The 26517-nt window shown below is 55.0% G+C and overlaps 6 protein-coding genes across 6 annotated transcripts; all 6 read right to left on the bottom strand.

Annotated features, from left to right (window-relative positions):
* Window positions 1-967: 967 nt before the first annotated feature.
* On the bottom strand, window positions 968-1945 carry LMXM_36_2310 (conserved hypothetical protein; the record flags this gene model as incomplete). The annotated part of the gene is made up of 1 exon (XM_003874533.1): window positions 968-1945. The coding sequence occupies one exon, from the start codon at window positions 1943-1945 to the stop codon at window positions 968-970; it is 978 nt and encodes a 325-aa protein (XP_003874582.1).
* A 993-nt stretch (window positions 1946-2938) lies between these two features.
* LMXM_36_2300 (conserved hypothetical protein) lies at window positions 2939-4387 on the bottom strand (the record flags this gene model as incomplete). Its single annotated transcript, XM_003874532.1, has 1 exon — window positions 2939-4387. The coding sequence occupies one exon, from the start codon at window positions 4385-4387 to the stop codon at window positions 2939-2941; it is 1449 nt and encodes a 482-aa protein (XP_003874581.1).
* Window positions 4388-16508: 12121 nt separating this feature from the next.
* LMXM_36_2290 (putative protein kinase) lies at window positions 16509-17954 on the bottom strand (the record flags this gene model as incomplete). Its single annotated transcript, XM_003874531.1, has 1 exon — window positions 16509-17954. One exon carries the CDS (start codon window positions 17952-17954, stop codon window positions 16509-16511), a length of 1446 nt encoding a protein of 481 aa, XP_003874580.1.
* A 1870-nt stretch (window positions 17955-19824) lies between these two features.
* On the bottom strand, window positions 19825-21312 carry LMXM_36_2280 (conserved hypothetical protein; the record flags this gene model as incomplete). Its single annotated transcript, XM_003874530.1, has 1 exon — window positions 19825-21312. One exon carries the CDS (start codon window positions 21310-21312, stop codon window positions 19825-19827), a length of 1488 nt encoding a protein of 495 aa, XP_003874579.1.
* A 1118-nt stretch (window positions 21313-22430) lies between these two features.
* Window positions 22431-23816, bottom strand: LMXM_36_2270 (hypothetical protein, unknown function; the record flags this gene model as incomplete). Its single annotated transcript, XM_003874529.1, has 1 exon — window positions 22431-23816. One exon carries the CDS (start codon window positions 23814-23816, stop codon window positions 22431-22433), a length of 1386 nt encoding a protein of 461 aa, XP_003874578.1.
* Window positions 23817-25119: 1303 nt separating this feature from the next.
* LMXM_36_2260 (guanylate kinase-like protein) lies at window positions 25120-26103 on the bottom strand (the record flags this gene model as incomplete). Its single annotated transcript, XM_003874528.1, has 1 exon — window positions 25120-26103. The coding sequence occupies one exon, from the start codon at window positions 26101-26103 to the stop codon at window positions 25120-25122; it is 984 nt and encodes a 327-aa protein (XP_003874577.1).
* Window positions 26104-26517: the final 414 nt, after the last annotated feature.

Genomic DNA, 26517 nt, shown 5'->3' with positions numbered 1-26517 from the left:
GACACAGGGATGACGGAGTGGTGTCAAACTTCGGCTGCTCCAAGCGCGGGTGAGTGCGCAGGAAAGGGTTCTAGCCGGAACACAATGATGGATAAACACGCCACGGGAGGCGGTAAGTGCAATCGATACACGCACGAAACGGACGCGAACACACGTGTAACTCAATGCAGCACAAAACAGCGACGACAGCGAAACAGGGGACGAGTACAGCAGTGGGGGGCCGAGAGGTGCTATCAAAATGGGTGTACGGGACGGTGCGCCGAAGTACACTCCCTCGCATGCCCTTCCTCACCCATGCGAAGAGGAGCATGGTACATCGGCAGGGAAAAAAAAACGAGCAACTCTAATCGCAAAGAAAGAGAGCTGGTTGCTGCATCCATTTTCGGGTTGGAACTACCCTTCTCAAAGGCGGTTGCAACAGCAAGCACGCGACTGCCCGTTGGCGCACATTACGGTAGAGGCTACCACCGGGTGCTCAAGTAGCGACGCTTCGTCAGGAGGTTCGTCGCTCGCCGGTGTTTGTCCCCTGCTCATCTTGAAGTTAGCTATGTAAGCGACACACGCACAGAGAAGGGCTGGGGAAGCCAACACTGGCCCCACGGATTCCCCGCCCCTCCCCCTCAACCACACGAACATTGAAGCACTCGCACCCGAGCCGGCGTTCACACGGGTGGGATTGAACGCGGGCCAGCACGACGACTTCAAACCCAAACACCACCATGACGCCCTTGCTTCTTGGATGACCGAAATACGATGGTGAGACGAAGTCATTGGCGCCTCTGTCACGGACACGCATGACCGCCATTCGTCCTGCACTCCCTCATCAACAAAGACGCAAAACAAAAAAAGAGGGCCAATCCATCATGACCGCCTCGCCGCACACACACACATGCAGACGTACACATCATAGCTGTTGGCAGCAATCAACCAAATCCTCTGCCGCCACTACCGTCACCCACCACTGTCGTTACACCTTTTTGATGCCCAGCGTGGGGTTCGAGAAGCCCATCCTCTTTGTCGAGGTGGAGGAGTACAAGTTGTGGAACTTCTTCTTCATGCCTTTTGTCGACATCAATCCAGGCACAGTGGGGTTCTTGATGGACCGCTCCACATCGGCTCTGTAGGACGGAGCATTGCGATGCATCTCGATTGACATGTTGTCTACCGCGTAGAGCTGACTCTGCTGCTTGTGCTCGCTGGTCACGCCGCCACCGCCAGAGCTGGTCGTGGCGCGGCGGCTCTGGTGCAGCTCCTCCAGTCCTTTGAAGTACTGCCGAATCCGGTCCGTTTGCACCCAGTTGTACGCAAAGTGCTCCATGGTGTGCTTGGTGGAGTAAGTGGTTGGGTCGTAGTTCTCCTGGTACGCCTTGGGGCGGAAGCTCTGCGAGCGGAACCAGAAAGGATTGCCAAAGCGAGGGTAGAGACCGATGCGGATGGCCTGCGCCTTGGCGACGCGCAGCTTCACAACGGCCTCGGGGTTGAGGGGCATGATATCCTGTGGGTACATGTGGCCGGTGCGTGTTAGGAACCGGGAGATGGTCGCTGGGTTTTTGTAGTTCAGCTTCATGTACACCTCCGGCGCCGGTCTCTGAAAGCCTTGCGGATCCTTGTCCTCAATGTCAAACGGCTGGGCGTTGCGGAACTGCTGGATGGCAACGTCACCGACTGTGTCACCCATGCGCCACCGCGTTAGGTTCGTGAAGAGTTGCTCATCGGGAAAGCGATGGTAGTGCAGCTGCACTTGCTGGCCAAACAGCCACCCCTCACGCCCGCGCTTGCGGCCGCGGTACGCCGGCTTTTCCTGCGGCGTCGTGTGAAACGGCTGCGAGTCATCCTTGGTAAGCAGGCCGATGTACTCGTTCCACGGCTGGCGGCACACGGCAAACTGCGACATGGCTGTTGCGTACACCGGCGCGTTGCGCCCCGCAGCAGGAGTGCGGTTCATTTTACTCGAGATCCGAAACGAAGAGTACAAGAAGGAAGAAGAGGACAAGGGGAGGGGGTGACAGGCGCACCTCTTGCAGTCACACGTGGGTGCCTGCCCGTGCGCTGTGCATGTGTGTGACTGTATGCTCCTGGTGCACCACCCCGCAGCGGAATGGGAACAGAGAGGGGCCGCGGAAACCTCTGACGAGTTGCACGCACCACACAGTGCCTTTGCTTCCTTCATGTAACACGGATGTGTGGATAACAGCAGCAACAAAGAAAGGAAGCGAAGAAGAGGTAAGGTGGAGGGAGTTAGGGTGACGTGTGAAGAGAGCGCGCGCTCGACTCGACAATCGAAACAAAAAAGCGGAGAGGTGTCCACAAAACTTTTAGACTGCTGGTGTCGGCTTGTGGGGCGAGGGAGAAGTGCGTGTGTTGGGTGTGTCCTTCTCTATCACCGTCTTTGTAGCAAGCACACTGCAGTGAGCGCCCACGGTAGCTTCTCCACCGCATTTTTTTTCTTGCTTCGTCGACTTCTTTTTCCGTGTGTGTGAGCACCGCTGCGTCTGAGACTTTGGGAATGAGCAGAGTTCGCCGCACGGATGACCATCTCTGAAGGCGGAGCACACACTTTCACTGCAGCCCTAGCAGAGGCACACCTTACAGCCTTGTACCAGCAGTAATGTCGTAAGCGGTCTCGCACGACCGCCCCTTGTTTCTGCTCCCTGTCAGAAGAGGCAACGGGAGGGAGGAGACGAGAAATGAAGCGGGAGTCGGAGACAGTGAAGGCAAACAACACATACATACACAAGCGGCAAGCCCCAGATGTGCGCACTGCAGGCAACAAAGAAGAAAAGCGCCATGCAGCAGCACTCGATTCGCAGCTGGTCATCGAAAGAAGCAGGAGACACTAGTGTTGGTGATGGTGGCGGTGGGCAACGTGCGACCTCTCACAGACAGACACGCACACAGATACCCACCCCCGCATGACCGGAAAGCAGTCACTCGCCCTCTAGCTGCCAGGGTTCTCCCCTTCTTTTGCCATCCGCGAAGCTGTGGTCGCCGCCCCCTCCTCCTCCTCCGCCTGCGGTGTTGTGCCGCAGCTAGCCTCTGTGGTTCCTTCATCTCGCGTCGCCGGCGCTGCCGCCGCTGCTGCTTCGAAGGCAGCGGCCAACGCGTTATCATGTGGAGGTCCAGACTCCGCACGCAACTTTCCTGCATCGCCATCACCGCTGCAGCCATTGCTGATGATCACCGCGCCAGTTCCAGCTGCGGCTGTCTCACCATCGTACCGTTCGTCCTCTGTGGCGTCGCCTGTCGCTGCCGCTGGTGCAGCATCATCCACCAGGCAATGTGATTCTACTCCTTCCTCCGCCATTTGCAGGTAGCGCTGCCGCTCTCGAGGAGTCGCGGGCGCCAATGAGCTCGCGAGCTTCTCCATTACCCGCTCTTGTCTATCCTGGCTTTCAAGCAGAGCGGCAAACGCTGCGTTGGTGCGTTCCTGAGTGGCCTCTGCCTCTTGTTGGGCCAGCCAGCGCAGCAGAGGGTCGCTCTCTTCAAAGTACGGCAGACTTGCGTTGTAGGTCCGCAGCAGCCGAGAGGAGTAGCGAAGTAGCCAGAGCGCCACCCCCAACACGGTCCCTCCGACCATGCCCCACAGGTACATCAGTTTCACCTGCTGTGTCACTCGACGCAGCCACGCGAGCTTGTTGAATAAGCTGGAATTCAGTCCTGAAACAGCACTCATGAAAGAAGTTGCGTAATGCTCCACAGAGGTGGCAGGTGCTCGCAGCGATCCCTGCTGCGAGCTGTTGGAGGGCCACAACACATGCGACGACACCCACGCCTGTGCCTGCCATAGCGGGGCGGTCCAGTGTTGGAGCAGGCGCAACAGCACCACATCCACCCATACATGCATTGTAAGCAGGCAGAGAATGAGCAGGCACGCCACTGACACGCAAGCGCTGACAGTGAACAGCAGCGTGGCGTTGATGCCCCGCTGAGCAGAGTTGGGCCAAATAAACGCCTCTGCCGCTTGTGCATCTCTGACGCTCGTTGGCAGACGCCCGTGAAGGTGCACCGCAATCTGGCGAGCGCGCAGGCGCGGTACAGTGGTCGCGCGCACCAGCCGCATCAACAGCCACCAGGTAAGGAGGAGGACGAGAAGCCGCAGCAGCACCCACGCGGTCAGCTCGACCGAAGCGGAGGGAAAAAGTGATGTGTTCACGTCCCCGGCAGCAGCTGTATGGCGCCATACGGATTCTGTCAGCCACGCATAGGCGCGTTCTCGGTGGCGGCGGAGGACCTCCACCGCAATGGCGTGGCGGCCGACTTCGTCTCGGCACGTCAGGCGCTCTCGCGCATGCTTGAGCCACTGCGCCAACGTTGTAAGAAAAACGAGAACGGATTCATAGGACGGCGGTGGTGACGCTGTCGCAGTCGCGGGCGCGTCCTCTTCCATTCGTCATGAACTGGATGGTCTGACTCCGTCAGATAAGATATGCGGGCGATGCGTTCCTGGCCGTGCAAAAGTGTATGTGCGTGTAGGTAACGAGATCTGGCAGGTAGACCTGCCTCTTCCTTTTGATGTACGTGTATGCGTGTTCTGAATCTGCAACTGTAAATTAGACGACGCCGGCACTGGCTGCACGAAAAAGTGCCGCGACACACGAGCCCACACGCAGGCGAGGGGGAGGGAGCCAGCACTGACTGCTGGTGGAGAAGAGCAAGAACGACAAGTCAAAGGGGAAAATGGGCCGGACAGGCGTAAGTAGAGAAGCAGCTACCGAAGACAGCCCATCCCTGTCAGAGGGCGAGGGGGGGGCGCTGTGAGGCATGTAGAAGCGGCGGCGGGAAGAAAGTCGAAGCGGCTCCAGCACGCTCAGAGACCAACCAAGTTGCCTTGAGTGGATGCCAGAGAACACGTAGTCTTTATAGGAAGACCGTGGGAAAGAGGAGGTGGCAAGATTGTATCTGATGAAGTCAGGTTCGTTGCTACTACGTCACAGTCTCTTGCCCTGACGAAAGGGAGAGAAGTACACCAGCGGCAAAAGCGGCGAGAGAGAGGGAGAGGGGGGAGAGGGAGGGGGTAAAGGAGGTGAGAGTTGGGAGGATTATAGAGGGAGAGGAGGGAAAAGAAGAAGAGCCCTGGCTTGGTGGTGGGGATAAGTTTCTCGCCTGTATAGAGATAGGAGATCGTGTGTGACGGCCAGAAAACACGTGACAGATGGCGAACGTGGGAGTTGCTGACGACACAGAAAATGGAAAAGTAAAAGGCAAGCAAAGCAAGAAATATGTATGAAAAAGAAGGCAAAACAAAAAATAAGAAAAAAGGCGAGCGTAGTCGGTATGGCAAACAGAGCCGACACACACACACACACACATGCATGCATTCCACTGAGAAAGGGAGCGAAAGGGAAAGAGAGATGGCCTCAGCACTTCCCCTCTCTTCACTGCCTCATTCGCGTAATCGTGTGATTCGATCGGGGAAGAAGTGAATAAAAAAAACGAAAAGGTTGGAGGGAGGAAGTGTAGGAAGGCGAGAGAGGGACACATTCACGAAAAAAAACGGCAAGTCCTGAGTTCAAATCCATTGCTCTTATTCATTTTTTTTGTTATTAGCCTGCTTTTCTTCTTCCCTCCATAGAGTGTTTGGTAAGGATCGCAACCGCTTCCCCGTGCGAGAGAGCATCCGAGTGCACGCGTGAGGAGAGGACGTGTATCGGGGTATCTGTATCTCCGCATTCCCTTGCATGCGTCAGCGCTGCTCAGCGTACATCGACTTGCTGAACGCGATGGTTTCACTTCTGCTTTTGGTGTGCAGTGTGTCATCATCAAAGGGAAAGGGAGCGCAAGAAAAAAAAAGAAATGTATTTGCATATATATATATATAATATCGTAGTGGGGAGGGAGGGGGCTGTGAAAAGGGATGGGGGTGGAGTATAGGAGGAGGAGACGACGACAGAAGCAGAGGTGGGTAGGGTGGGCCAAAACAAAACGCCGACACACCCGCCAAACACGAAACGACGAAAACAACATGTATGGGGGGGCGAGGCCGAGAGGAGTTCATGGATATAGGAAGTGAGGGGAGAGGTAGCGGTCATCGTATTACCAACCCAGCAAAGCACACGCGCACGAGAGAGAAAAACGACGGCGACGGTCGTCCTTGTGGACGACGAGAAACGACTGAGAGTGCCGGCTTCACAAAGGGAGTTGGCGCGAACCGAAGTAAGGCAAGACGGTGGAGGGGGGAGGACACACACAAGCAAAGAAAGAAAAACGCGGTGACATGGAAGTCGCACACCGGCTGCAGGAGGCGTGTATGGGAGTACGTCCTTTTCTTCGCTCGCCTCAGGCAGGGGATGGACTAAAAATGAGAGAGCGGCATCGAGGCCATCAAGCGAGTCGGCACATTCGTCTCCGCTGAACCAGCCTCTAGGGGAGGTGCATGTGTGATCGAGTCGCTTACACCGAGGGCCACACCGGTAGGAATCGAGTGCGTCTTTTATACAAAGGCATCGATACGCCTACACACTGTGTCTAGGTACGGACGAGAGTGCGGAACAACCCATCCTTCCAGCTTCCTGGTTCACCGGGGTGTCGAATACGTAGTGGGAGGAGGGGCTTATACTGCAGGCATGGACAGTGAAAATAGCGAGAGAGAAGGGACCAGGAGGTCACTGGGGGCTCTTTTCTCAAAGAAAATACAAGCTAAAAGTAGTAATGACATGTGGAACAAAGATCTGGCTTCCGCTTGAAAAGGAAACTTGATCGCCCACCCATGATTTCGATGAACCGATGCCCCGAGCACAGCGTAAAAGGATAGATGACAAAGAACAAGGCAAGGAACGACGAACAAGAACAGCAAAAAAATGAAAGCATCCCTTTCCGCAGGGACTGATGAGCTCACTGGCTGGCGTAGGAAGAACAGGAGGTCAGGAGAAGGGAGCGAGAGAGACAGTCAGTCGCCAGCATTAACTCTGCAAGGCGTGCCTTCATCAACCTCTGTGCGCATGTGAGGCCGGGGCGCTGCTTTTCTTCACACTCGACACCCGATCCACGCCCCAATGCTCACAGACATGTGCACATACATGTGGCGGTGCACTGACGCAGCAAATCCTGTTTGAAACCGCTTCGTTGTGTGTGTGCGAGGAACCGAAGAGAGCTCACTCTCCCACGCTACCACCTTATGCTGTAGGGGGAGAAAGAAGGAAAGAGTTCCTACGGCTGTACCTCGTCAGAAAAAGCATTTGGGTCTCTCGTGCACACGCACCTCGGCAACAACGGTCTTTTGCAAGGTGCTGTTCAGGTGTATTACCTTTCTCCCTCCTCCCCTTCACAAGTAGTCCAGGAAGCAGATGCATAAAAACAGAAGAGAATGACGATGACCATCATACCAGGGCATCGGCGGTGGAGCTGGAAGGGACAAAGAAATATATATGTATAGATGGGGCATACAGTGGGATGAGGGTTGCTGATGATGGCTATGATGGCGCAGCGCTTATCAACAAGCAAAGGAGGGGGGAGGGGAACATCAAAAGAAAACATGAAGCGCAAAGGCGGCGGCGTCGTCGGTTGCTGTGGACGTTGCGCACCTTACCTTCTCATTCTTATGACCCCCTTTCCCTGCGCAGACACCGATACACATTACTAAAATCCACGCATGCACGCACATATTCTTTTTCTCTGCACCTGCTACAACAAGCAACGACCACAACAACAAAAAATCTCTATTCTTTCCGTTCACCGTGCTGATTTCATTGTGTTTCGTTCTATGTTGTGAGAGGCGATGATGCACACCTCCCTCGGCGTGTCGGTGGTTCTTTCCAGGCCCATCAGCTGTACTCGCCCCGTTCGACTCACTGCTGGCACACGTACATATTTGACAGAGGCCAGAGGGAGTGATGCAAACATCCGCAGGAGTTTGCATCACTTCAACATCCTCGTGTCGCCAACACAGAGCGTCTTCAACACGAGCAACACGGAGGACGGGGTGCAGGAAGGGGTGGGGGAGAAAAGGAGAGAACCAACGCAACGAGAAGGGATCATCGGTGGGTGAATATACAAACGTAGGCATAGAAAACTACACACACGCTCATGTTCACCAGCTCAGACTCACTTGAGCACCACCTCGCTCATCGAGGCGATGCACACACGCGCTCAATCCCGCTTATTCACAAACAGCGGAGGCCCAGGTGAGAGCGATCCCGGCTCGAATTAGAAAAGAGAATAAGAACAACACAGCGAGAAGGGCGCAGCAAGGAAAAATGACACGCATACACAAGCAGGGGAGAAAGGCACCGCATATACACACCTGCCGCACTGGATACCGTGGCAGCAGCCCTTCCGCAACAACGAAAAACAAAAGTGAACAGAAAAAAAAACATATGTGGTTCACTGAGTCGCAATCCGGGCGATGACGCGAGGAGAAAAAAAGAAGCATGCTATACACGGCTTTCACACACACACGTGTTTGCGCGTACGTGTTTGGCATGCCGAAAGGAGCGTGACGAAGAAAACAAGAATAAGCTGGAGAGACCAAGGCAGCGAGGCACACCGGCAGCCAAGAGCTTTTTTCCTGTTGCTCTTTTGGTGAAGTGATGCGCTGCGGGTCCTGATTGGCTGACGGCGAACCGCTCTTGGCTCCTTGTAGGGTGGTAGAGTCGCATGGGGCACTCTGCTCATCTGCTTTCCACATACACACAGAGGAATACACGCATACGCGGGTTCAGAAGGCATCGCACGCGAGCCAAGAAAAGGAAAAGCGAGAAGATGAGGTTTTCCAAGCAAAGCAGTTAGCCCGCTAACCCTTTTTCCGAGCAACAAAAAAACAAAAATGTCAACTGCGGTCGTGCAGAGAGGGAGGGAAAAAGAGAGAGACGAAGCGCACACACACACACAACACAACACGAGAAGGAAATAACGACAAAAAAAAGAATTCGCTCAGTCTTCAACGAGAACGAAAACGACAGAAAGTGAGAGAGAAACGTGTGGATTCAAGCGGCTGAGCGGCTGCGCGCGAGGGGGAGGGGGTGGGAAGAACAGGAGGCGTAGGTCGGTGCCGACACAAAGAAGTGGTGCAATGCAGGAGATGGGAAAGCTGGGGTCCAGCAAGTGGAGGTGGCTGGCAGGTGGGAGAGGGGGAAAGAAATCCTACGCTGCACCACCTTGTCAACTCTGCTTTACGACAAAATAGGACGAAAAAGGTATGTGTATCGATAGCAGTAGGCCAGCATATTGACTTTTGAAGTGTGCCCATGCCTGTGCACGCGCTTCCGTCGGTGTACGCATTGAAAAGCATGACGAGGGCTCCCGTTAAACGGAGCGTCTCTTTGGTTGTGCGCTTCTCCTATGGGTGCGACGTTCCCTCCCTCCCCCCAAAAAAAGATGCGAACACCGAAGTTATGTGTGTGTGTGTGTGTGTGTGGAGGGGGGGGTCTTTGCGCATGTATGAATACCGAAAGCACACACAGAAATAAAATTAACAGAAAAACGGAGGAAAGCTCCAGGGCGACATCAACAGCCACACACAAAGGGATACAGAGGGGGAGGGGGAGGGATGGATGGATGGATGGAAAATAAAAAAATTACTGGAACAGAAAACAAAATAAAAACGTTACAATAAGGCGTAATTGCGTGTATGTGTATGTGTGTGTGTGTGCTTTGAAAAGAAGATACCACAGAAGAAAACGTAGTTGCACTCATGCCTAGCTGAACACGCGCAAACGCTCACGCAGAGGAAGGGAGGGAGAACGCGTACATGCACATACACACGCACAGAGGTACAATCCCGGGAGAAGAAAAAGGGGGATGTCGAGGCGATGAAAGAGAAGATGCAAGGAGAAATCGATGGAATCCAACGCACTTGAACAAGACACAAAGGCAGACGCATGCCGCCGCTACCCGAAGTGAAACGGACGAAAGGAGAAAGGGGCATGGATCAGGTGAGAAGATGGCCAGAAAAAAAAGCACAACGCAAAACCCGAGAAGCACAGCAATGGAACCAAATCACTACAGGAATCGAGAGAGAGAACACGGGAAGTAGACGAGGCGCGAGCGGGGCATATCAGTGAGGGGGGAGCCCAGGAACCCCCCCCCCAAAAAAAAAAAACAGCTAAAGAAGGCACAAGCACATGGTGGGTGTGCGCGTGTATACGCAATGCGCCATACGAGACGGAGCGTTAGCACAAACAGAGGCGGGATAGCTGAAGAAGGTGCACGTCAAATCGAAGAGCAAAAGACAGGGGGAAAAGGGAAAGAGAAAAACACAACGAAAAACGGAGAAGATTCGGTGAAAGAAGCGCCACGAGACACGCGCATGTGAAAAAAAAAGGCGCCCGCAGTCTGCCAACGCACACGCACTGGCTCCGCTTGTACACACGTTAATATCGGTGGGGGAGGGGAGAGGAGAGGGGGGGTGGCTTTGGCTGCTGTCTTGTTTCCTCCTTGCTTTAGTAGCATGATTTATTTCTTTTCTTTTTGGTGTGGCAAAAGTTGACGTGGAGGGGCACGAAAACGAGGGAGATGGCGGGGTAGCGGTGGTACGCTTGTCCTTTAAGCTTAACAGGGACGAGAGCAAACTTACATGCATGACCTTAGGAAAGAAATCCTTCGTCCGAAGACACATGCGAGTGAGAAGAGGTGGGATGGCGAAAGGGGGAAGAGCTCTGGGAGAAGGCGAAAACTGCCAAAGTGGAGGTGCGATGACGGCTCACTTACATTAACACAAAAAAAGAACATAAATGAAAAGGGTCTGGCTTGGGTACCATCCTGTCTCACACTTCCCGTGTAGACCAACTTAACGGAACAGGGGAGGCGCGGGCGGTGGTGGGTGCTTCTTCGGTTTTCCAAACTGGCCTGCTTCGCTCGTTTCTCCTGTGTTTCAACTGCGTGCGCTGGGCGCCTGTATGGCCCACTACGAAGAAAAGTGACGAAACAAACGAAAAAGAGGACGGAGAAAAGTTCGAAGGACGCAAAGCCACGAAGGCGCTTTGAATTTTATGCGTCGGTGGGTACGTATGCCAAGCGCGCCTGCTTTTAAGCGCGGGCATACAGCACACGTTGTCTGTTCCAACACACGAGAAAACGAAAACTCCACGTGAAGAAAAAAAATGTCTCATGGGAGAAAGGAGAGGGGCAGAGAGAGTGTGTGTCCATGAGGCTGGGGAACGGATAAGGGAGCCATCGAGGGAAGATACGAGAGCGGGCGTCGCACACGACAGCCCACGTGTGCGTCTGCAGGTATGCGTGTGCGCATAGGATGCTCGCAAGACACATATATACACGCACGCACTTCGCACCCAAAGTAGAAAGCAGAGGGGAAGGAGGCAAAAAAAGAGGATGGAAAACAGTACAGCAAGCGGACAAAAAAGACCGAGCGCTTGGCCATAATGGCAAGCGCGAGAGGAACGTGAAGATGGAATGTGTCGCACACGTAGGAGGGGGGAGGACTACCTTGACAGATCGGGTAAAGGTGGGGATAGAAGTGCGCAGAGACCGGAGATAGCGCAAAAAAAAAAACAGCAACAGAAACGGAAGCACAGCAAGAGGGAGGTGGGGGGGACACAACAATATCCTCACCTCACCTTTGCTTCGCAGCTGATCGCTTACCAAAACAACCAAACAAACCTGACAGGAGAAGTGAATGGCCAGCCAGGGTGTAGGGTGCGGCAGAGGAGGAAACAAGGAGAATAGAGGGGGGCAGAGAGAACGTTCTCGGCGAGTGGAGGTAATGATACACGCCTTTCTTCTGCTCTTTCTTCTCTGTTTCTTTTGTAGTGGATGCTTCCGTGAGCCGGTGTGTGTCTGTGTGTATGCACAACTCAATCTATGCGGAAAAAAAAAGAGAAGGTGAAGGGAGGGGGTACGTAGTTGTGTCTGTAGCCACATCACAGAGAGAGAGTCGACCGTAGATGGTTCGCATCCTTCTGCATGTATACCACCTACACATATATATATATATATTCGCGAAACCTTCCGCGTGTTCTTCGGTGCATGCGGAAGAATAAAAAAAAGGGAGAAAGGGGAGGGACCGATCCGCAAAACAACATCAACACACAGTAAAAAGGTTACGAACACATCACACCAAACAGAAAAGGGAGAAGAAGTGACTGGAGAAGACTCGCAAAGGCAAACATACACACGCACACACATGGACGCCGATGGATGAATCGTACGCAGCCCCGATTCTTGCAGATGGATCCAGATTGCTGCGCCCCGCGCTGCCCCACTTCCTTCTCTTTCCGCCCAGCCCCTTCCCCTCTATCACATTTGTGCCTCCCTCACCATCTCAAAATGGGCTCTTTCTTCGCCACCACGTTGCTTCCACACTCTTTCGGAAGATACGACACACTTGGGCAGTGGCGTTTTCGTTCGCTGCTGTCCCTTCGTTGTTTGTCGTCTGCGATGCTCTTCGAGGATGGCGAGGGGGAGGAAGGAGGGCGAGAGGGAAGGGTAGAGACGAGTCTTGCAGAGTGTGTAAGCATGCGTTTGGTGGTACAGCATCATTGCGAAGGAAAACAAAAGCAAAAACCCAGAGGGAAGAATTAAGTAAAAAAAAGAATAGATCAGAGAAAGGGACGCCTCGATAAGAGAGAGAGGCACGGCGAGAAGCAAGTGAGAGAGACTTACACAGAGAAAAAAGACGACGACATCAAGTACGAATTAACTAAACACCGTTGTCATTTTCTTTTCGTTTTTTTTTGTTTCTGAATGAGGCACCTCTTCTGTGCTTTTGCGGCGTGTGTTTGTCGGGCGTGCGTGGCTGGGTATCAACGTCAACGAAGGCGGACAGGTGCAAGGGGGAGAGGAGGGGAGGCTAACGAGAAAGAGTGTCAAAGTGACTGCGTTCGCCACCATTCCCTTCATGTCACACCTTTTCATCGGACCTTGTCGTTGTGTGCGTCCTGTCCACTCGTATCCCAGTCGCACAGACATGTCTTCTCTATGTGAAAGGGGAGAGGAGGGAGACTTCTGGTCCGATTCCTTGTCGACAAGCGAAACAATGCACACCTAACCACATCACACAGCAATCATACGCCGGGGAAGGGGGAGGGGCAACCGCGAGAGAGAGGGGAGACGGAAAAAAAAAACGAAGAGTCGGAAAGAGACTCCAGCCGGCATACACGCAAGCGAGCGAAACATAAAATGCGATGGAAAGGGCGTGAGCAGGCAAACGAGCCACCACAAGCCAGCGGGAAACAAAAGTATACAACAAAGCAGGCAAACCACAGAAAAGGAGAAATGCTGGCCAAGAGAGGATAGCGCAAGAAGAAATCATGCAAGGCCCGTACATCGGACAAGGGTGCAAGGAACGAAAAAAAAAGAGGTGCCGTCAAGAGAACGCCTTTAAACACGCACACACACACACACACACACACACATACATACACAGAAGAGAGAAGGAACGACGAATTACGTAGCTCCTTCTAGCTGAAGGAGAGGGAGAGAGGAAAGTAAAAAAAAAATCACCCAAGCAACACGTGTGAGGGAGGGAGGGAGGGAGGGAGGGGGTGCATCTGCATTGTTGGTGCCTCGGCAAGCATATAGGAATGAAATAGTTCCAGTACTTCAAAAACCTATGCGCACACACTCACACGCACATGAACAGGCACATGCGACACATGCAGCACCCTCCTGCATGCATCGAGAAGCAAACACACACACATGCATATACAACAAGACACCAGTGCTGGAAAGGAGGCGGGAGAAAAAGAGAGAGAGACGGACAAACACGAAACGAAGTCGCGGGTGAGACACACACTGACCAACGGAGATAAGAGAAGGGCACTAAGACGGTATGTGTTTTCCAAGCGTATACGACAGAAAAAAAAATAGGGAGCATAGATAATGAAGACAGACAGGGAAGTGACAGCTCCCTACCTGCCACGCGTCACTAGAAAACCCCCTACGAAACTGCACAGCATAAAAGAAGCAAAACATCAAGCAAAGGGATAGGGGGTCAGGGGTGGGGGAGAGTGAAGGAACACTGATTCAGGCAATACGCGCCAGCCTCCTCTCGTGCATCTTCTTCCTCTTTTTTTTGCTCTCCAACGGTGCCACGTCACTATTCATGTCGTTTCCTGCGCATATCCTTCCCGCGTGGCACGCTGAACATTTTATTCCCTCCCCCCTCCTCCTCCTCTCTTGCTTCGCCGTTCCCGCATGCCACCTGTTGCTCCCATCAAGAGAGGGGGAGAGAGAAACAGAGAGACCTAGGAAGCACATCAGCGTCAGTAAAGGTAAGGCCGCCGGTACTTTGTTTCTTCTTTTGGTAGATGGACAGGTTTTCGGCTGCGCACAGCATGGCACACGTTGGTGACAAGTGGCATAAGCACACCACCCGCTGCGCACACATCCGGTGAATCAGCCGAGATTTTTTCTGCTTACTTTCGCTTTCTGATGTGCAACATGGTGAACGAGGAGGAGGAGTGGGGAAGGGGGCAGGGTAACTTGCTACGGTAAGCGTCCATACCTTGTCCGCATCATCATCACGAGAAGAAGCCTGAATAAGCGACAGTAAAAGGAGAGAACAGGGAGAGAGGAGACACAGACGGAAAATAGTATCCGGTGATCATGTAGGAGGCACGAAGGTAAACGCGGGAAGCAAAGCGAGAGAGCACTCCTGGGCTTTCTGTCTGCTTCGCCTTGACAGAGAAGCACACGTACACCCACGCGATAAAGGCAGACATGTATACGCATGTGTGTGCATACAGAGAGGGGTGGAGAGTGCAGGGAGCAGAGTAGGTTAGGGCAGGGTGTAGAGGAAACCGGAAAAAAAACGCACAAGACAAGCACGGCCAGAGTAAGGTAATACATGTGCAGCTCAAAAAAAAACAAGTAGAGGGAGATGAGAGTTACACACACAACACCCAAATTTACAGAAGAGAGCCACAACAAGAAAATCAGGGAGGGAGGGGGACAGCACTACAGATAGGGGAGTGGGTGAGGAAGGAGAAAAGCAGGCCCGATACACGATCACACACATGCTTACCTTTCAAACAACAACACAAAGGTTAGAGGAGGTAGAATAATAATAATAAACAGTGGAAGGGAGGCGAGACAGATGGCACGCAGAAAGGGTGAAAATGCCTAAGGGGGAAATAACAAGGGGGATGCCTAGGAAGAGGTAGAATGGGGGAGGGGGAGGGGAAGAGAGAGGGAGAGGGGGAGGGAGGTAAAGGAGAGGAAGCCAACGGACAGCAACAACGAAAAAAATTCCATGCAGCGGTATAAAGCATAATCACACATGAACGCGCTACACAAGTGTGATCACACACAGTGAGGGGAGCGTAGCACAAGCCCACAGGCATACAGCGTAAAGGCGCGCAGGGATATGTGAAGAGAAATGCAACCGAAAAAAGAAAGAGATAGACAACACACAAAAGTGGCGCTCATTGCTGCACATGAAACGACAACCCCTCAAAAGAAAAATCAGAAGAGAGCAAAGACAAACACAAGCGAAACAGTGGCCTGGAAGTGCACCTCGGAGCACACATACACACATATACATTTACACATCTATATATATATATATATATTTAGGTGTCGAGAGATATCCATCAAGAGAGCTCTCGATATCGAAGCAGAGGCAACGAAACATAAAACGAGCTTATAATAGCACGAAGACACACACGCACAAACACACATATATATATATATACATGCATATACATATACACAGAAATATACAAAGATATATACACAAACACATCTATACATATACATATATGCATATGTCTCTTCGTCTCTTCAGTGTTCCACTCTGCCACGAGCCAACCAACAAATATACGTGTACCCGGGCACGGGCGTAGCAGAACTACAAAGAAGAGCCAGGTTATGTGGCGGGTGGCCGGGGTTGGGAGGGAAGAAGGAGAAGGAGGAAGCTTGCAGGTGTTCCTCCATCCCTTCCTGCATGTGTGTACCATCCTGCACCGCTCGGCCTCCCAAGTGGGGAGATAAGAAAAAGCGAAGAGGACTGAGTGAGAGAGGGAGGGGGAGGCGCCGGTTGATGATGTTAGTCCCCATGAGACCACGCGTGGTAAACATATAACAAGGCAGTAGCAGCATTAGTGGCCGTTGAGGCGGCAAAGGCACCAAGATAATGGTGATAAGAGGGGCACGAGTGGAGGAAAGAAAGCAAGAGAGAAAGAGACAAGCAGTGCATTTAACTGACGCGATCCACTGTAGCAGAAGGCATGGGAAGGGAGGGAGGAGGGGGGGGGATAGAGCGAAATCGACCCCTGGGCCCGCGATGGAGAAGAACAAAGATCCAGATGAGCACACCTTGCATTAGGAATTGAAAGAAAAGGAGTCCCAGGCGAAAGAGCCCCCCCCCCCAAAGAAAAGAACGAAAAAAAAACAAAACGACAATCATCACAAAATATAATACGGTTGGACGGAGCGCGTGACTGAGAAGGGTTGGCGCGCACCCACGGGACCAGGCAAGGCAGCTAAAGGGAAGGAGCGCACACGTGGAGGCACACGCGCACTGCAAGTGCAGACATGTAGAAAGGCGGGGGAAGGCGTAGGAGGAGTCCATCGCGTCCTGCAACGACCGTGTGCGTTGCTCTTACCTTTTTTCTTTAGCATACATTGCGGGTCCGCGCAACCGGCATCATCGCTGCCGGCCTCTCAACTCGAGGCTTCGGCCCCGCTTCGGGTCTTGCGCTGCCCTGGCCATGAGAGCTAATTTGGTAGCTGCCACCCCATCCAAGGTTAAACGAGGCGGTGGCGGGCCCTTTCGCGCTCGGCGGCTTGCGGCGCAGTGCGGCACTAATGGAATGAAACATGGAGCCTTTCTCCTCCGTGCTCATATTCACGGAGCACTCGGAGATGCGGCGTAGCGCGTTGAGCTGTTCGCGCAGGTACTCGTTGTCCTGGAACAGGTCGCGCGTCGAGGGGCGCTGGTCGGGGTCGAGGGTCAGTAGTTGGTAGCACACGGACCGCAGGTCATTCGAGTAGATTGTCGGCAGCTTGGCGTAGTCGGCGTTGTGGACATGGGCTCGCAGCTCCGCGCGCGTCGCAGCAGCAAAAGGGCCAGTGAGTGCCAGGAGTTCGTAGAGGATGACACCGAGGGACCACATCTCGCTTTTCAGGGAGTACCGGTCGCCACGGAGGGCCTCAGGGCTGAGGTAGTACGGAGTGCCGCACCCAGTCGATGCGACACGATGGGACACCGGCTCCGTGTACTTCTTTGCAAAACCAAAGTCTCCGAGCTTGATGATCCCTGTGCTGCTGAGCATAATGTTCTCTGGCTTCAAGTCGTGATGCAAGATGTTCAGATGATGCAAGTGATCGACAGCCAGACAGAGCTGCAGGAACACAAAGACGGCTTCTGTCTCGGTAAAGGGCGTGCCCGCGGCGCACCGTCGCCGAATCTCTCGGCGAAGATCCCCGCAGTCGACGTATTCCATGATAAGCAAATCCTCACCGTTCTCGCCTTTATCGGCCCCCTCAAGGCGGACAATGAAAGGCGAGTGGCACTCCCGCAGACACATAACCTCGTTGCTGAAGTGCCGCAGTTGGGGTGGAAACGGTACCACAGCGTGGTCCTCCTCGTGTGGCACGCACGGCCAGAATGCTGCCTCTCGAACGCAGCCACCGGAGCCCTTGGACGGCTTCTGCTGTTGCCGCTCCTGGCGCCTCTGTTGTTCACGCAAGGCAGCTACTTGCATCGGGTCGTAAGTAGCCTTCACAGCGAACAGATGGTGGTGCACGCACTCTTCCACCAAGTAGACACAACCGTACTGGCCACGGCCGAGCTCGCCGCGTAGCTGATAAGCCGGCGCTACAGCCGTGCTGCTGATCGACAGCTCCCTTGCACCATGTGCATCCGCGTTCACAGCGTGCGGCGTCAAACGCGGCCGTGCGGGCCCCGGTAGCGGTGAGGCGGTGGTGGCCGCTGGCTTGCATGTATCGCTGCCACCTGCGATGGCGGCTTCGGAGTGCGCCTGGTATGCAGTCGCCGCGCAGACTTCGAGGTCGGCCATGTACGTCGATGGTGCAGTAAAGACCGATGGCATCCTCATTGTTAGTACACGCAGGGCCTATCTGGGAGAAAGAAGCGGAAGAGGAAGAAGGCGACGGGTGGTAGAGAGTCCAGTCGGCACCTAAAAGGATACACAAGAAGACAAGACACGAGGGTTTGAAAAACGGGCACAAGAACGTAACACACACACACGCTGAGTGGCAGGGACTTGGAAGAGAGAAGCGAATGCAAGGGAAAAGGGAAGACGGCCAAAAGCAGAAAAGAATGGGACAAGCCACAGAGGGAGGGGGAGGGGAAGGAAACACAAAAGCGAAGAAGGGCCAAGAGAGAAAGCAGAATGAAACACGCACACACACACACAACGGGTCCAGTGGAAGAGCGATAGAGGGCACACAACGAGCACAAACAAAAGAGGCGAAAAGCAAAGTGCCCGGAGGGAGACGGAAAAAGAATGGGAGGGAGGAGGGCGGCGGCGGCGGTGGGCGGCGAAGACACTCAGAATACAAGAGATGTAACCAGCACAAGGGGGATAATATAGAAAAAAAAGAAGACGTAAAAGGAGACCAAAACACCACCACTGCGAAAGGGGGATGCTATGAAGAGGAGAGGGGAGAAGGACACACAGACACGCACACACACGAAAATACGTGCGCCTCCTTCTCTTTCGTTGATGCTTTGCCTTATTATGATTTTTTTTGGTGTGTGTGTGTGGGGGGGGGGGCTTCTTGCGTGAGTGTGGGGAGGGCGTTTCAAGTGGCAATGGAAAGGGATAAGGGATGAGAAGGGGGAGGAGTGAAGCGATGCACTTTGTTGTTGTTCAACCCGCCCATTCTGTCACATAACATGAGCCGAGCTCCACTCCATCTACCGGGCTGCCACAGGCCCCCCCATATCGCGTGCCGCGAAGCTGCTGAAGACACGCTTCACAGGAATGTCGACTCAGTCATCCGAGCACGGCCTGCGCCTCAAACGCTACCCACTCGCCCGCCTTGCATGTCACGCCTCGCGGCCGCTCCGATTAAGCCGGTCGCCACCTGGTGCATCTCCAGGAGTGGCCCAGGCTCCCCACACCAGTCGGCACTGAAAGGTCCGGGGGAGGGAGGGGGGATAGGCTCGAGTCACGCTGACACGCTGCCCATCACATGGGCGGTACAGACGTCTGGAGTGTCGCAGCGCGCCCCGACGCGACTTCAATGCACGATCTCACCACCGACATCAGCAGCGATGCATCGCTCTGGCCTCCCCCCTACATAGGTAGGTGCACGACCCTGTCACCACCAGAGCTGGCTCTGCATTCGTAACGGGTAGGAGGAAGGGGGGGGTTCTGCTTGGCCTCCCTACACAGAGTGAGAGCATTGGTCTCGGATACTATGCAGAGCGGCAAAAGTAAGACAGACACTCCCTCCCCCTCACTCACACACACCTTCACCACCACCATAAAGTTGCATAAAGGACACCACTGCATGCGGAAGGGTATTCTCTCTTTTTTTCCTTTTGAACGCGCATGTTCCTTCACCTCCGCCACCACCGCAAAGGGAAATGGAAAGCCAGAACCGATTCGTAGAGGAAGAACAACAAAGAGGGACGAGTTGGGTGGCAACTATGGAGCTCACCCCTTTGCAGCCAATCGGGACAACAGCGCGAGAGCGGGGGTGGAGGGGGAGGGGGAATACAGAGTGGACGCAAACACACACAAAAAAATCTGATAGGCAACAGCAGAAAAAAGGGATGGATGCATCCTGGACAACCCCCACTCCGGGCTCTGCTGCATGCATGGAGATCCAAACCGAACCGTCTCCTCCATAAACGATTATTCCCCACCCTCACCCCCCAAACGCCAAAACAAATGAGCACGTGCCGCTGCACAACGGTGTGTGGCACTTCTTCCCTCTCCACGCCTTCGACTGCTCCTACGGCACCGACTCGGGATTCGGTGCCGCTGCCACTGCAGCCCCAGTGCTGTCTTCCGGCACAGGGTCAGAGGTGGACATCGGCGGCTCCGAGGGCGGCACCAGTAAGTCCTCCAGCTGTCGTATGACTCCAGGAATAAGCGAAGACTGCTCGCGGCGCTGCTCGGGTGTGAGCTGGTCCCATACGCTGCGGAAGACGCGGAATTTCGTACACGCTTCTTCCCCAGAGCGACCCTTGTACAGCGTCACCGCGTAGTTCAGATACACAAGGAAGTCGTCTTGCATCGCGAGGGCGTGGTCGTAGGCGCGACACGCGTTCGGTAGATCCTTCATCTCACCCAGACAGATACCGAGCAGCATAAATGCGGGTGCGTGGTCGGCATGCAGGTGCACGGCCGCATTCAGGCACTGCAGAGCCGAGCAGTAGCGGCCGATCATTAGAAACGCGACGCCTAGGTTGTAGTGGCTGATCCAATCAAACGGGCAGAGGAAGATGGATTTTCGCAGACACGCGACGGCTGCGTACGTCATTTTCTTGCCAATAAAACAGGCGCCGATGTTGTTCCACACCTGCGACGAGTCCGGCTGCTGCGCCACCACGATCCGGTACTTGGTCAGTGCCACGTCGTAGTCCCCGCTGTCTTGGATGATGCTCGAGGCGGCGACAAGGGCATCGATGTGGGTGGGGCGGATGGTGAGACAGCGACCCAAGTAGTCAAAGGCCGCGCCGGGGTTGCCTTGCTGGAGGTAAAGGTGGCCCAGCATCGCAAGCAGGTCCGGATTCGTCGGCGACAGCGTCACGGCCTCTTCGTACACCTGCAGCGCAGTCGCGTAGTCGTGCGCCAGCAGTGCCGCTTTTCCCAACTGCAAGTAAGTGCAGTCGTGACGTTGAATGGAAATGGACTGCAGGAAGGCATCGATGGCGCGACGATAGTGGCGTCGGTGCAGGTGGCAGAGGCCGATGTAGTACTCGATCTCCCAGTCCGCGCCGAGGCCTTTCACGACGCGAATGCTCGCCGCCTCCTGAAATGCTTGAATGGCCTCCTCGTGACGGCCAAGGAGGTGCAGCGCACGCCCAAGCTGTGTGCGGGTGACCGCGTTCTCCGGGCTGATAATCACGGCGGTCTGCACCAGCTCCAACGACTCGGAGAGAGAGCCCTCCAGACGTTTTAGCAGCCCCTTCACGTACAGGGCGTACACGCACGTGCCCTCCGTCTCACGAAGCTGTGCTTCGATTACCTGCAGGCAGTTGCTGTACTCCTGTCGGACGTAAAGTAGGTGGATGAGCCAGTTGCGTCTCTCGCGGATCGCCTGCAACTCCTGCACAAGCTTCTCCTGCGCATTCGCGGCTGTGGAAGCGGCGCTGGCGCTGCTGCCGCGTTGGGGCGAAGCGGCCGTTCCACCCAGTTCGGTGCCGAGGATGTTTCTACTGCTTCCTATTTCAGATAACGGCGCCACATCCGGCGCGCGGCCTCCAATCGTTTGCATCGTGGGCGCCGGTGAAGACACACGAGATGGGCAAGAGAGTCAGTGTGCTGGAGTGCCTGCGAGCGAATCCCGCGGCGCTCTCCGTTTGAACGTGGCCGGGAATGAGATGCGCAGATGTCAATGAGAGAGCCTGCTGGAGAAACCTTGTACACGCACACGCACACACACACGTACGCTGCGCGAAAGTGGAAGCGCCCAAGGCGGACGGCGGAGGACCGGGAGATGACGTGAGCGTATCGTTCCCCGGGGCGTGCTGTTTGCTTTCGCAGTGCGGCTCAAGCGCGTAGAGAGAAGAGAGGAGGAGGAAGGGAGGAGAGCAAAGGTCAGCAGTGCCCGTATGCCCAACGAGGTCTGCGCTAGCCCCAAAGGGAGAAAAAAAAGGGGGAGCGGCGTAAGACGCGCTCGAGGTAAGTCGATCGGGGGTGGGAAGTGGAGAGGAGCGGCCTCGGCACAGGGCGTTTCGCGGACGGTGCTCTGTGAAGGGCGGAGCCGACACGTAAGAGGAGTAACGGGGAAGCCCCCATTTTGTCTCTCCATAGCAAGGGCGACGACGCAGATGAGCACATGGCGTGTGTGAGGGTGTGCGTGTATGTGTGTGTGTGTGCATGACAGGAGGAAAGATGATGTCGACAAGCGCTAAAAGGATGACTTGAAGAAACGAAGAAAGGCAACAGAAATCGAAAGCGTCACGCTGAGCTACAAAGTAGGCAGCACAGAGGTGAGCAAACACACACGCACACGCAGCCGAAGGAACACACTTCCCTGCGCATCAAGAGGAAAGGGCTAGGACTACGTCCTTTTTTTCTTCGCTGACCGCGCAAAGGAAACGTCGCCGACAATATAGGAGCAAGACAAGGAAAAAAGAGGCGGGAGGCTGAGAAAAACCCACACAGAGCAGCAGCGGCTCAGTAGGAAAAATGAAACACCACCACCAAGAAAATGCGCACGAGACGCTAGTGGACGAGCACCCCCTTACAGGTGAAGTGCAGTGCAGCAGACGAAAAGGAGGCAGTTGGCGGAGAAGCGAATCGAAACGCTAAAGGCACCGCGTCGCACAAGCCACTGCTGCGGAACTCGATCTCTTGCAAGCCACCTTGCCCTTTCCCGAACCGCCTTTTTCATGCACCAATGTAGGCGGCAACCAACTCTTTCCACTTTAACCCCGGGAGCTCAGCTGCAACGTCCGCATACGTCTCCAGCAGCTGCGCGCACACGTGCCTCTGCCTCTCCCGCTGCTGCGCCGCCGCGGCCTCATTGGCACCCGCACTCGCGTTTCCGCTGTACGCGAAGGTGAGCGTCAGCGAGTCGAGGAACCACGTCCAACGGTAGAAGTTCATGCATTGGGGGTGAACATTTGCGTCCTCTTTGCCGCTCTCTTCCGCGCAGCTGGACAACCGCCGCGAGCTAGCCGAGTTGGTCTGCTGCAGCACAAGCGGAAACGCCTGCCAGTATGCCTCTACTGCAGCGCGTGCCATAGAGATCGCCTCCCGACGAGTCAGCGCGCACTTCTCCTCCAGTGCCGCATTCACGCGCTCACGCGGCATCTTCACAGACGCGCCACTGTTGCCCGGTGAAGCGTTAGACGTAGAGCTCCACTGTAGACCTCGGCCAAGAATGTCAATGTACACGTACTGAGCGAAGAGGTGATTGACCGCGTTCGGCTCACGAGCGAAATGGGTGAGCCAGTGCACGGCGGCGGTCAATGGTGTCGTTGCTGCGCTGGTGCTGTCTGAAGACTCTTTTCCAGTTCTGCTGGCGCGACTGAGGATGCTCATACGGAGCATCTGTGCCCCCAGCGCCGGGACGGGCACCGACGGCGAGGGGGCAGCGGCCGAGGTACCTTTGCCGCCTTGCGGCGTGGAGGATTGCGGTGACGGGAGTGTCAAACGGAGAGCAAGCAGCTGTTCGTACGACACAAACAGATTCTGCGCCCAACGAGACAATGCATCAGTGCCCTCTGGAGTCTGTGAAAGAAAGTCCGCTGCGCGAAGGGCAAACTCGAGAACTACGTCCTCGGCCCATGACGCGGCGTGCTTCGACTGCGCCACAGCGGCGTCCACGCCGCCGGTATCTGCATCTCTGTTCCACTCTACAACGAGCGGCATGGGCCCCATCAGCGTGTAGGTGCGCGTGGTCGCAGAAAGGAGTGTGTCAAACACGTTCTGCAAAAAGTTAGCGGCAGCTAGGTCAAAGGAGGACTGAGTCGCGCCGTCGTCCTTCAAAAGGGCTGCTGTAGCGCCTGCCGCCTGTTTTGTAGAGAAGTGGTCCATTACTTGGAAGAGCACATCACGGAGCAGCTCCTGTGCCAGATCGATGCGGAGGTACGTCCGCAGCACCCGTGTCAAGGAAGCTAGCAGTTTGCAGCAGTCCTCGAATGTGCCCTGCGCCTTCCCCGATAGGTAGCGGCGTTGCACGAGAGCTTTCGCAGTTGTCCATGCGCTATAGGTCTCCGCACCACTCGCGCACACCTCCGCCAGGTCCTTCACCACCTTCGCCTCCGCCATTGTGAAGAAAACAATGGGGGTGAAAAAGAGAAGGAAAAAAATTCAGTAATAGAAGCAATCGACTCTGAGCGCAAGTCCATGGAGAGCGACGATGCGTCCATTTTTTTGTTTGGTCCGGTAGACAGGCAACGAAGCGATAGATGCAGGAGGAGGGGGCAGTCGAGAGGCGAAAGAGTCAGCAAGAAGCATGGAAGGGCGATAACGCCGGAGCAATCGGCTGTGTAGGCGGGGTGGGGTTATCGGAGAATGCTGCTTGGCAAATGAGAAACCACTGGCCCACAGAGATGAGCATTCGAACCCTGAAGACGCACGTCGGGAGCGCAGGTGGGGTGCCCATTCGCCATTCACGTTGTTCCAGCTAGCCCTCATGTGTTTTCTTTTTTTCTTTGTAATATTTTTCTCCACTCTTGCTGTCTCGTCATTTGGCATATCCTTTCACGTACACTCCTCGAGAGCACGCATAAGCACGACAGAAAAAAAGGAAACGAAGACATTCATAAAAAGAAGAGGACATAGAGGGCGTGCAGACACACACACACACCTGCGCACCTGCAGACAAAAGACGTGTTCACCGGCAACCCGATTTTCCATGCACAAGACCAACGTGCTCACGCTGCCCGCAACATGCGCTTCTTCTTCGCTTCGTTTGCTTGCAAGATTGGCATCATAATTGGGGGAGTCGGGGGGAGAAGTGAGGGTGCGGCTAACACCGTTGCCTGTGCGATGCACGCAGAGGCTCAGTGTGCCGCCAGGCCCACGGAAAACAACACGAAAACACCACACATGCACACAAGCCACGAACTCAGAAGAACAGAGCCAGAGACGAGAGCGTGCGTCGCATTCCTCGTTATCCCAAGAGACGTGGGAGGGGACTCATGTGGACGGTTAGGGAGGCGGCGCAAACAAGGTCAGATACCGTCACAGAACAGCAGCGCAAGGGCACCATGTAGAGAGAAGGCACACACACCCACGCACACACGTACCGAGGCAACACCAAAAACAAAAAAAAAACAGAAAGGGGAGGCATCAAAACTAACCAGAACAACACCGGCGCTAAGCCTTCCCACTAGACCACGTCTCAGCAGCGACAGCAGCAGCACCACCACCACCAAGCGAACAAAACATCGTCTGTTTCCAGCACGGCGCAGCAGACAGAAAGAAAAGGTACAAAAACAAATGAAAAGAGTCCCCACACCGCGCCTCCTCCCGGTGCGACTCTCATCTTTGCTCCCCTCTCGATGTGTGCAGCGTCGCTTCCCCACCCCCTCTCCCCTCAGCTCCACATTGGCCTCAAGCCCCCTCTTCACAGAGTGCTCTCCACCATGAGCACCTCTGCCCGCACAATCTCCTTTACCTTGGCGTAGCAGAGATCAAGGCTGTCATTCACGATGTAGTGGTCAAAGAACGACTGGTTCTCCTTGGCCCACTGCATCCACTGCTGATTTAGCTTCATGCGTAGCTGGATCGAAGCTTCTGTTTCGGTCTTGCGTTCCCGCAGCCGCTGCTCCAACACCTGCATGCTAGGTGGCGCGATGAAGATGATCATGCAGCGCAGCGTGCGTTTGACCACGGGTGCGGTATAGGAAGGGGACGACGGCAATGTCGCATCCTTGGATGAATTTGAAGCCGTGGGAACCGCGGCGTGCTCGTTCTCCAGAGAGACGGACGCATGCCGAGGTGTGGAGAGGGTTAGCGGGGCCTGCGCGGCCGGAGCGGCACCACCGTCCTGCTGCACCGTACTGCGCCGCACTACGGTCACCGGCCTCGCGATCACCACCTCACGAGAGCAGTAACGCCGAATGTTGATGGCGCCGAGCAGATCCGTGTCCATGAGGACGACGCGATTGCGTGCGAGCACCGTGTGCAGGGCTTTCTTGCTGGTCCCGTAGAGGTTGCCGACTGGCTTGCTCAGCTGAGGCGTCGACGACGACGTGTCGGGGGTGTAGAGGCGCGAGTACTCAATCATGTGACCCGCGTCGACCAGCTGCTGGAACTCCTCCCTGGTGACAAAGTAGTAGTGCTGCCCATGCACCTCGCCGCGCCGCGGGCAGCGGGTTGTGTGGCTCACGCTGAACTCAAATAGCGTGGGCCAGTCGCGCTGCAGCCGGCGAATCACCGTAGACTTCCCACAACCGCTTGGTCCGACAAACAAAAGCATATCCACGAGGCGCTTGAGGGCGACAGTGTCCTTGAGAGGACCCGTAGTCTGCTGAGCAGCTTCGTGGGCAGCTGGCGCCGCGGCAACCAATGAAACCGCCGGCATCGATGCTTTCGATGCTACGCTCATTAGTGTCCTTGTATGTTTGCCAGTGTGTGCGTGCGTTGGTGCTGCTGCGACGGTGTTGTTATTTGAACTGAGGAGCGCGGCGCGGACTGTCCAAACGCCGGCAGAAGGCGACCCCCACAAGCACTTCAAAGAGAGCCGTAGTAGCAGGGAGGCAAAGTTACTCCCAAAAATGCTGTCCTGGAAAACCGTTTCCTTTTTTTGTAGATGCCTCGCTACGAAGGGCTGATGAGAAATGAGCACACCTGCTGCGCGATGGCTGCTCTGCCCGACTACCCTGGAGCGCTCGGTTGGATGAGAAAGAGGGAGAGGGGCAGGGCGAAGGGCGAAGGACGATGGCAAAACACGTTGGGCGCACACACAAAAACACGCACATACACGCGGCGAGCCCCAAATCGAAAAAAAAAATTGAATGTG

The sequence above is a fragment of the Leishmania mexicana genome, chromosome 20 (assembly GCF_000234665.1).
Source record: "Leishmania mexicana MHOM/GT/2001/U1103 complete genome, chromosome 20".
NCBI classification, from domain to species: domain Eukaryota; phylum Euglenozoa; class Kinetoplastea; order Trypanosomatida; family Trypanosomatidae; genus Leishmania; species Leishmania mexicana.
This window is presented reverse-complemented; position numbering and strand designations above follow the sequence as displayed.